The sequence below is a fragment of the Echiichthys vipera genome (genome assembly GCF_963691815.1).
Source record: "Echiichthys vipera genome assembly, chromosome: 18".
Lineage (NCBI taxonomy): Eukaryota > Metazoa > Chordata > Actinopteri > Perciformes > Trachinidae > Echiichthys > Echiichthys vipera.
In genome coordinates this window covers 27834929-27845860 of record NC_139843.1, presented here as the reverse complement: position 1 = coordinate 27845860, position 10932 = coordinate 27834929, and the positions used below count along the sequence as shown (strand labels likewise).

Below are 10932 nucleotides of genomic sequence, written 5' to 3'. Positions count from 1 at the left end.
TCGGACACACATTCAGAAACACCTGTGGTGTCACTTCATACTGCTAGAGGAAATGCCTTACATGTGGTTGCTAGCTCAATAACCAATAACCAACAATAGGCCTCTTGTTTTAGCAGGTGACACTGGATTTGGCGAGCTAAAATGACAACTGTTTAGATTAGAAACATACAGTAAATGTCGTAACTTGTCTGTATTAAGATTAGACTACAGATGGGCGTCTGGGAGAGAAAAACACCTGTCTACACATCTGTATCATTTCAAATTACTAAAAGCTTATACTTTGAGTGGGTGATCTTATTTTTAGTACACTGATGTAGTACGTCATTATTATATCTCATTATTAAAATGACCAAATATCCTCGAAATAGTCTGTTTTTATAGTGTTTTAGCCCCTCACTCAGACTGCCACTATAGTAGGTTTCTTTATCGCCAAGGTTTTCCCAGAGATTCTCTATGGGGTTTAGATCTAGACTCTTGGCTGTTTTGCAGTGTGACAGAGGACATTGTCTTCATGAAAATTACAGCTGATTGGAGACCGTTGCAGTGAAGGTATTGCATGTTGCTGAAGGAGGTTCACATAAACTAAATTTGCATTCACCCTGCCATGTAGCTGTACAAGAGGCCCAACTCCTGCTGCAGAAAACATCCCCCAAACCATGACACTTCCTCCAAATGTAACTGACTTCTTTACACACTTTGGGTTCAGTCTTTCCCCAGTCCTACGCCCAACATAATGTTTCCATCAGACCCAAATAAATTGAACGTCCTCTCATCACTGAAGTCACTCTGGACCCTCAGTAAAGGCAAGTCTAGTCTTTTTATTCTTTCTGCTGATGAGAAGTTTGGGTACTGCAGAGTGGGCTTTTAGTCTGGCAGTACAGCTGCTGGTACAGCAGTGGTATAGACACAGCTGAAATTCTATCAAATTATGAACAATAAAAAATAACATTTCAGAATAAATCAAGTATTTATAATTTGTTCTCTAACTGAGACCTTTATCAACAAAATAATTTGAACCACAGAACAACAAAAACTGATGCATCATGTACACAGAGTGTGTAACAGATCTAATGTAAGGGACGTCTGACACAAGTTGCACTGTAATGACCGGTTTACGGTTTTTACGACAAACTGTAAATAGGTCCCATTTCAACTGTCAAACAAGAGTAGAGTATAAGTCTCACCAGCCGAAAATGCATAATAAAGAAGGAAAAAAACATATATAAGTCGCACTAGAGTATAAGTCGCATTTTTTGGGGAAATTTATTTGATAAAATCCAACACCAAGAATAGACATTTCATCTTGAAAGGCAATTTAAAATAAAAAAAGAATAGGGAACAACAGGCTGAATAAGTGTACATTATATGACACATAAACAACGAACTGAGAACGTGCCTGGTATGTTAACGTAAAATAATACGGTAAGAGTCATTCAAATAACTATAACATATAGAACACGCTATACGTTTACCAAACAATCTGTCACCCCTAATCACTAAATCCAATTAACTCTTCTTCCTCGGTGCCACTTCTGAACACCTCCGCCAACTCATAGGTACGGAAGTAGCAGGTAGCATCTTTTTTTTCACAATGCACTTCTGCCATCACCCGCCCCCGCCGAATTTTGATTGGTTGACGTGTGTGTGTCACGATCTCTTACGTGACTGAGATAAATAATAGCCCAGGCTATTATTTGATATTTTAAAGTAATGTGTTAATAATTTGACACATAAGTCGCTCCAGAGTATAAGTCGCATCCCCGGCCAAACTATGAAAAGAACTGAGACTTATAATCCGAAAAATACAGTGCGTAAGAGTCAGTCCAGCTAAGTCTAGAGCGTCTTTCACACATGCAATGTTAACCTGAGCCCATCCAGACATTAACTGGCGGGTATCTGTAAGTGAGAACGCAAAAGGCCAATTCAGTCAGACCGGGCATCGAAATGAGTTTCCCTGCCAGCTCCACAAGTACAAAGACTATTCTCTCTGAGTGTAATTACAGCCGCTCATTCTCTGCTGTATTCACTGAGAATGCTGTCACCAATAGCGAAGGAAAACCCTCAGACAGTGAAGAAGAGGAGTGATTTACACAAAGATAGCAACGAAAATGTCTAACTAGAGAGAATGTACCTTAATGGATCGACACTGAAATCAAAAGACGGCAAAAGATTTGGTTGTTTGTGACCAAATAACCATCAGGCGTGTTGGCATGGTGTAATCCACGTCATGTCTCCCTCCTGCACTGTCTACCCAGGCATCCCCTCCACCTTAACACTCTGACATGGAAAAAATGTCAGAGTGTGCTGCATGTATGAAAGAGAAACTCTGGACTATCTCTGGACCTGATTCTCCTGACATAGTCCCCCAGCTTAACTTCCCATGGAGAGTTTCTGAAAGGTTTCTGGAAGTTAACCGGAACTTTTCAGCCCCTTTGCAACTAGGGCTGCAAAAAATGAATCAATTAATTGGGGTATGGACGGGATGTGGAGATACTGTATACCAGAGATTGTCAGTGAACTACGAACGTGCAAACGAATGATGGAATATTTCCTGGCAGTTTGAGTAGAAGCTTGTGTGAAACAGTAGTTCATGGCCTTGGTGGCCGATGTTGACTGCACTCCTGTCTGATCTCGGCACGTCAAATACCAGCACTCTGGGAGACTTGCTCCACGCACTCCCTGTAGGCGCACAACCACAACACTCTGCATGCTCCCGCTACGCTCTTCTTCGTGGGTTTCTGAATCCTCTTGGCAACAGCTCGCTAAGCTCTGCTCTGTTGCTATTCTCAATCGTTTCAGTCTGGTTAAATCTATGGTTAAATCAGCACCGCAATCTCTCTTTCTACTCTGAAAAAGAAAGGTTGACACAAAACAACTGGCAATTCACCAGTGAATGAACAGAGAAGTTTTTGTTTCTGTCACTGTGAAGCCTGTGAAGCCTGTGTTTGCAGCCATATCATGTGTAAAGAGGATAAGTTGAGAAGGCATTTGAAGAAAAATCATGCTAACTTCAACACCACTTCCCCAATAAAATGTAAAATAACCTCTACATTTATGTTAGGTTAATTTTTGAATAAACTAATGTTTCATATGTACATGTAAGCCTGGTAAAGTAACTCGTAACTGAAGTAATCAGATAAATGCAGTGCAGTAAAAAGTTGAATATTTCCACTGATTTGAAGTGGAGTAGAGGTATAAAGTAGCATGTAAAGAAAATTCTCAAGTAAAGGAGAAGAGAACCTGTCAGTCAGTCAGTGACTTTTGACAAAGTTGTTGCACTTTGAGTTGGCCTATCACTACTTGTTTTGATCAGCTGGTATGCTGTTGCACTTTGAGGCCTATTGCTACTATTTACAGTATATTGATCAAATAAAAACAATACTTGCACTCCTATGTCGCTGTAGTGTTTTACAATATACATTAATGTGACCCGATATTTCCCAGCCCCTTATTTTGGAATATTTTAGTCAACCGGCCTCAATTCCAAATTAATTGAATAGCCATGCTCTAATATATATTCATACTTTTTAACAATTTTTCTCTCAAACTACATGCCCCCCCACGCACACACACATCTGACCCGTTTTTATGCCTGAAGTATTTTAAAGTACAACAACTCCATAAGCTTGTTGAATTACCACCTAAATATGTCACAGATTCAGCCGTGCTACAAGCAGCGAGTGGTTGTCAGCCTACAATCACCACATAGTTGGGTTAGGGTATGTGACTCCATGAAAGCAGAGGGCATTACCCAGCGGATATGTAACATGATTACTACAGATATGCTGCCCATTAATGTCGTCGACAGACAGGGATTTCCAGAGGTAATAAAGTACATGGAGCCAGGGTACAATATCACCTCTAGAACAACCATAACCACCCGTGGGGAAGCAAGCTACGCGAGGAAGAAGGCTGAGTTAAAAACACAACTTGCAATCGCGAATGTGGCCCTAACAACAGACTGTTGGACTTCCTTGACTACAGTATGCTACATCACAGTTACATGCCACTACATTGAACCGGACTGGCAGGTAATGTCAGCAGTCCTACTCACAGAGAGCATGTCAGTGACGTATACGGCCTCACTGGCTGAATGATTTTTTTTATGCTGCTGCTATTAATGTTTCCAATGTTGCAGATAAGAGAATGTCAAATTTATTTTCATGTTAAGTAGCCTGTGTAATATTTTGATATTTTATATTCAGAATATGTTTAATATTCTACCAAAATGTTGATTCCCTGCCCTCAAGTGAGTGATTAAGGAATATGATTTGCATTTTTTATTTTGTATCACAAGGAAGATAGCATTTTATATTACATATAAATAACATAATAACATAAATATTCTAAATGTGTCCAAGTTTGATACCTGTTGCAGTTAACAAGGACCAAGGCTGTTGCCTAGTAAGGAAATTTCACTAAAAAGGTCTATACAGTTAACCTATTCAGAGGGAAATTCAGCTCCTCAGAAGAATTGCCACTTATCAATTAATCAATCATCGATAGATAAGATTAAACAATCATCAATTAATGAATAACTCAATAATTTGCATCCCTATTTGCAACCCTAATCCCCATCTGCACTCCCTCTGAGGAAACCATAAATGGAAGAACAGAAAGCAAGAGTGTAATGGTCACAACAACATGTTCAAAATATAAGTATGGCGCTTAAACCGGTGTCAACAGGTTATCTGTGAGTTCTACAAATGGTATCCTTACAGCTGTTTAAATGCCATGCTAAAGGAAAACAAAAGACCACTCCAACAAATGAAAATGAGCCTCCAGTGTACAGTATCTCATGTCTCATTACACAGGCTGTCTGCTGTTGGCTTTTTTCCTCTCCCACAAGTTACTCATACTCCTTTTCGACCAACCCAGATCTAGTTCTAGTGCTGGGCTGGTGCTGGTGTTCACCGTTGGTTCAACTTGCAAACCTTCTCAGAATGTTAGGGCTTCCACAGACTAGAGAGCCCAGAGAGCCGCGTCATTACGTCACTGTATACGTCTGAGGTTTCCCCAATTAAAGCATAACAACAACAATTGCGGACTACAACTGCTTGTCTTGAGATTTCGTTCGAGAAGAAAGGTAATTATCCAACACGTTTTGATTCTTATTAACACTGAACTAGCGGGCTAGCGCTAACGTTAGCTAAGCTTACCTAGCATACACTTCCTGCAATTGATCACATTGCAGTTAAAATAAATGATCCACCGATTTACAGGTGTCTCTACAGGCAACGTCCAAATCAAATGACTGCAAGCTGGAGCTGTGTTCAATGAAAACTGCAGTTACACCAGACATGTACATGTTTATGATTGCTCGCAGAGTAGTTAATAGTCTTTGATTTTATGAAAGCAACTGTGTATAATTATTGTGCATAACTGTGAATAAACATTTTTTTTTAAAACTTAACTTAAACCCTGTTTCTCTCTTCACATGTGTCTTTCCAAAAGTTGTTCATTTTGACAACAAAATAACAATGAAATACAAATTCTAAAATCACAACATTTTTTAAAACATGCAAGAATTTGTGGTGCCGGTTCTAAATCAAAATCAACCTTTATTTATATGCCGCTTTTCATACAAAAAAGTATTGCAAAGTGCCTTACAGAGATGTACAGAAAAAGAGAAACATCAAATAAAATCAAGAGAAGAAAGTTAAAAGAACCCAACCCTCTCACCCCCACAGTCATGCACAGGGACATAAAGAAATATGTATACGTTGATACACACATTCACACATACACACACAGCCACGCTGACACACAGACACACACACTCACACCTACACAAACACTAGCTGTCACTACAGAGACATTCTAGACCAGCAAAGATTTGGTGCTGCTCTGGAAACCGTTTTTTCTGGCTGAGAGCTGGTTCTCTGGCTGTCGAAACAAGAAGAACTGGTTCAAGATTGGGAACCGGCCCTCATAATGTCTTACCACAAAATAAATGATCTCACATTGCAAATTTCACTTTGGTGTCACTGTAGTCCAGCTAAAGAAAGCTAAGCAGGGTAGGGCTGGGACATGTGGCTAAAATCTTCTGTCCAGATATACTGTCATTTCATATCTGGATAACAACATTCATCTTGCTAGAGCATGTTAATAATCAATTTATCAATCAACTACACGGTAAAGCCTATTTCTGTAAAGTCTACAAAATAAATACAAATAAAAAATAGTGAGTATTTTCTCATGTTGAATATTGAATGAATGAAGGAAATCCTCCATCCTGCTGTTGGGAAACACTTCTCAACATCTGACTTTAAGGGGACCTATACACATTATTCTCCACCATTTTTATGCAGTCAAAACCCAGTCTTCATCTGTACAGTATGCACAAGATATTCTGTTTACTTTCAAAGGAGGAAAGAAACCAGAAAGTATTCAAATCTAACAAGCTTGAATCTGAGAATTTGGACTTTTTTTCTTTAAAAATGACTGAAAATGATTAAATAATTTACAAAATAGTTGTCGATTGATGTAATAGGTGACAACTAAACGATAAAGGACTAATCGTGGCAGCTCTAATTCTGGGTAATGGAGCTTAAAGGTTGGAGAAGCTTGTGGTTCGAAGGTTGCCACTGTGAGTCCAGTTTCTTTAGAACATTGAACTGGTGATGTAAAAACAATCTTCAAATGATATTACCCTCAAAATTTTCACATCAGATTTTCTAAGAAATTTGACAACGTAGCGCTTGTTATTATCAATTCAGACTTTTGTAATTGCGCATCATGTTATCTCTGATGATTTTGTCATAATAGGATTGCACTGAAAGACGATAAATGATCATGTCGAATTATCACCCTGCCCTAAACTACGGTACCGTCATGTAATACCACAAAGCTCCCAGAATACTATACGTTTTGCTACTAGTAGAATACAAAGTTACAATCACACATCACGTGTTTACAGTGTAGAACATGTGTGGTAGCTGACCATGACAGGGTCAGTGCACTGGCCACAGAAACTTCTGCACAGATACAAAGCTTGAGTCACCCGAGGACACAGCAACAGTGGAACTTACTTCTGATTGGCTGCAAGCAAAAGAAAAAAAACAGAAATAGAGTCTCTCTCTTGGTATTTGGACTTGTCTAAAGCACAAACCTATGACTGGTGGTGAGAGTGCAGAACATAGTCTTCCCGTCTGCTTGACACAAAGTGGAACACAGTGTTCCAGCCAGCACAATACAACGATCTGTGTTCAACTGGCGAGCACCGATACACATACACACATCACAGATCACACATCACACAACAGAAATACTCAGAAATATACATCCCTTTGATTTACTGCCAATTTGAATGTACAGTACCTATCGTGCATCTACAGTATGTATCAGTCATTATTAATGTGTGCTATCTATGAGTCAGTAGTGAGCAGTCGTGTAAAATCATTCAGATGTCAGCTTTATATTCACACTGAACCATGGCAGTGTCAAATCCATATGGAACACAGCACCCAAGCCTGGCTGCTATAGAGCCAACATCACTCCATGGCTGCAGTATCCAGCCTAGAACTAATTGTGAATGACTAATTATTCATTAGCAAATGAGATCTAGTTACAGTGTGTACATCTGCCAAAGGAAAACTTATTTATAGTTCTTTCTGAGCCAACAGAAACTATCTATTCACTTCACGATGGGAGGTAGCTTTGATTTGTTTTCATCTCATAGTGTTAACTGCTGTGAGAATGAAAGCAGGTCTGTCAGACAGCACAGCCCAACAGCTTATTTCAAATCAACATTCCTGCTGTGTTTCTGCTTTTATTATCTATTTTACACCTATCCCCTCTAATAGCAGGATTAGTTTTTCTGCATTTTCTAAATTCAATGCTTACACAAGGCCTACCATGAAGGTATCATCATTTAGGTATCCAGTACACATTTCTGTGTGTTTGTGTTTTTCTCAAAAGAAAAGCAAGTATTATTGTTTTACTGTTGCATTTAAGTGCTTTCAGTTCCACAACTGATGTCATCTGAGACTAACATTTATTAAACACACACATACACATGTGGCAGTAGCTTATATTTACCATGCTGACATGGGAGTGGTATTATTATTAAAATCCTTTATTTAGTGAAAAAAAACAGTGATCAAAATTAGACACCAGTATCCACTGTGTCAGAAGAGAAGATTTCAACAATGTTTTCTTCTATAGGATTCAAAAATGAACAGGAAGTGTAGAGGCCACAGCTTTGAATGACTTCAGCACCCCACAGGACATCACTAGTTTCTCACACTGCTCTGGTTTGATCTTGGTCCATTCTTCTTCAGTCTCTTCCACAGTTCACTAACTGGAGTGGGTTTCTTAGACATTACTTGCTTGACAAGGATTTCCCAGAGATTCTCTATGGGGTTTAGATCTAGACTCTGGGCTGGCCATTTCATTATTTCAATATTTCAAAGAACTACTTCTCCTGTTTTGCAGTGTGACAAGGGGGAATTGTCTTCAAGAAAATTGCAGCTGATTGGGGGACAATTGCAGTGAAGGTATTGCATGTTGCTGAAGGAGGTTCACATAAACATTTGCATTCACCCTGACATGTAGCCATACAAGAGGCCCAACTCCTGCCGTAGAAAACATCCCCCAAACCATGACACTTCCTCCACCAAATGTAACTGACTTCTTTACACACTCTGGTTTAAGTCTTTCCCGGTCCTACGCCCAACATAATGTTTCCCATCAGACCTAGATAAATTGAACGTCCTCTCACCACTGAAGTCACTCTGGACCAGTTCTCCTCTGTCCATAAAACTTGCTCCTCAGCAAAGACAAGTCTAGCCTTTTCATTCATTCTGCTGATGAGAGGTTTGGTCACGAGTAGGTCTGGCCCTGCTCTTCCCGGTGTGTTGTGGGGAGGGGTGTGAATCTACGATGTGCCCCCCTGTGACCGGTGCCTGCCCCTTCAGTGCTGCCCTTAAACTAATGACATGACATTGATTCATTTGATCTCAGGTGTCTGGTGAAAAGTTACACATGTAGTAGGCTATGGATCACCTGATTGAATTTTATTTTGAACTGGGCATTAAGTATGCAAATGTTGTGCTCCTGCTCAATAGGCATTGCCATGTCATTAGTTTAAGGGCAGCACCTAAGAGGCAGGCAAAAGTCATGCGGTGGCACATCTCCCGGAGGCTGATTCAGTCTCAGGATGGATAAAACCTTTAGGTGGGACTGACTGAATAATAAATAAATAAATAAATAAGATAAGGTGAAGCAGAGATAAATAGATTTGTCTTTGACAGGTGTCATGTTAGGATTTGGCAACAGCTGTGTCAGTATTAACATTTAAGTTAATTAGGGTATTTTAGTTCATTAGAATAGCCTGTTATTAAGTGGATGTTCCCTACAGAGTTAACAGTTTGAGTTTTATTGAGGTTCATGATTGTTTACAATGCCACCCTGTGGTTAAATCAGGCATATCAGCAGTCAGAGCTGACTTGTTACACTGTATGGTAAATGGTAAATGGACTTGTACTTATATAGCGCCTTTCTAGTCATCTGACTACTCAAGGCGCTTCACAGTGTTTGTCACATTCACCCATTCACACAGACATTCACACTGATGGCAGTGGACATCTACATACCATCTAATCTGATCTAATCATTCACACCACATTTACACACCCATGCGCAGCACGGGGAGCAATTCGGGGTTCAGTGTCTTGCCCAAGGACACTTCGACATGTGGACCGGGGGGAGATGGGGATCGAACCACCAATCTCTCGAACAGAGGACAACCCACTCTGCCACCAAGCCACAGCCGCCCTGTATGTGACAGTATATTGTATGTGAATATATTGATCTTAAGTCACAGACTGACTACTACATCAAATGGTTCACCTCCTGTCCACAGTGTGCGCATGTGTAATTTCTCGCCATGGCACCTGAGATCTAATGAAATCAATGATGATGCATAACGCTAAATATTGCCAGGGCAGGCAAAACATATTTCGAGGACATGCAGTAAAAAAAATCTTGCTGTGACCCTAGATGGGCTCTGTAGAAGTCAACTGAGGATTGGAATTCAGTGTGAGTGTGATTATTACCTGGTATGGTTGGAGGGTTGAATGCTCAGATAGGAAGTCCAGCTGTCGGTCTAACAAGAATTCCACTGCAGTTACTGTCGACAACAGGCTCTTCCCCACCACTGGCTTAAACGCCTGCACACATAAAGCACACAACATGGTCAACAGCAGCACAGTAACATAATATTAATAGGACAGCTCGTTTCTAGGAGGAGTCTGATCCAAACATCAAATCAGAACCAATGCAGTCATAAGTAGAATGGATCAATTCCAAAACAAATATGTAATAAAGGATGCATGTATAATGGATTTTGGAGCTCCAGTTCTCTGTGATAAAACACTATGAACCAAATGTCAGAGAGTGCAGGCAGAGGAAACAGAGGAATGAAGGGAGAGGGATGGATGACAGAGCAATAGAAGTGATTAGAGTAAGGAAAAGCAAAAGTGGAGACATGATGAAATGCGGCAGAGAGGGATGGAGGAGAAAGAGACAGAGCAGGGGATAGAAGGAGAGCTCCAGAGGGATGAATAAATTAATGAGGGGAAGTCTGACAGTTCAAAGGGAGTACACTCCACTTGATGTTGCCCCATTCTCTCTCTCACACACACACACATACAGATTATGTCTGTCAGCAGTCAAACTAGTTACAGCTACAGTATACTGTATGTATCATCCAGGTTTACTTACTACCACATCACATCGCTTCTTATTTTCTATTTCAGTGGCTGATATCAGTCAAGTACGGCAAGAGAGAGAGGAGAGACACAGCAAGTGCATGTTTGCGTGTGTGTAGCAGGAGTTGGTCTGCTGTGATCTATGGTTACATAACAAGGTCAGTCTGATAGAGAGTTGAGAGATTAGAGGTGAGAAACATGACCAGTTTGACCCCCCCAC

The 10932-nt window shown here is 40.2% G+C and overlaps 1 protein-coding gene across 3 annotated transcripts in view; it reads right to left on the bottom strand.

Moving 5' to 3' along the window:
- Window positions 1-10932, bottom strand: part of jmjd1cb (jumonji domain containing 1Cb) — a gene marked incomplete at its 5' end in the record, with an annotated part of 219480 nt that overhangs the window by 95452 nt on the left and 113096 nt on the right. For all 3 annotated transcript variants that reach the window (XM_083933314.1, XM_083933315.1, XM_083933316.1), the window contains one exon: window positions 10059-10172. In XM_083933314.1, the coding sequence (XP_083789440.1) occupies window positions 10059-10172 (114 nt within the window). The remainder of the gene's footprint in view (window positions 1-10058; window positions 10173-10932) is intronic.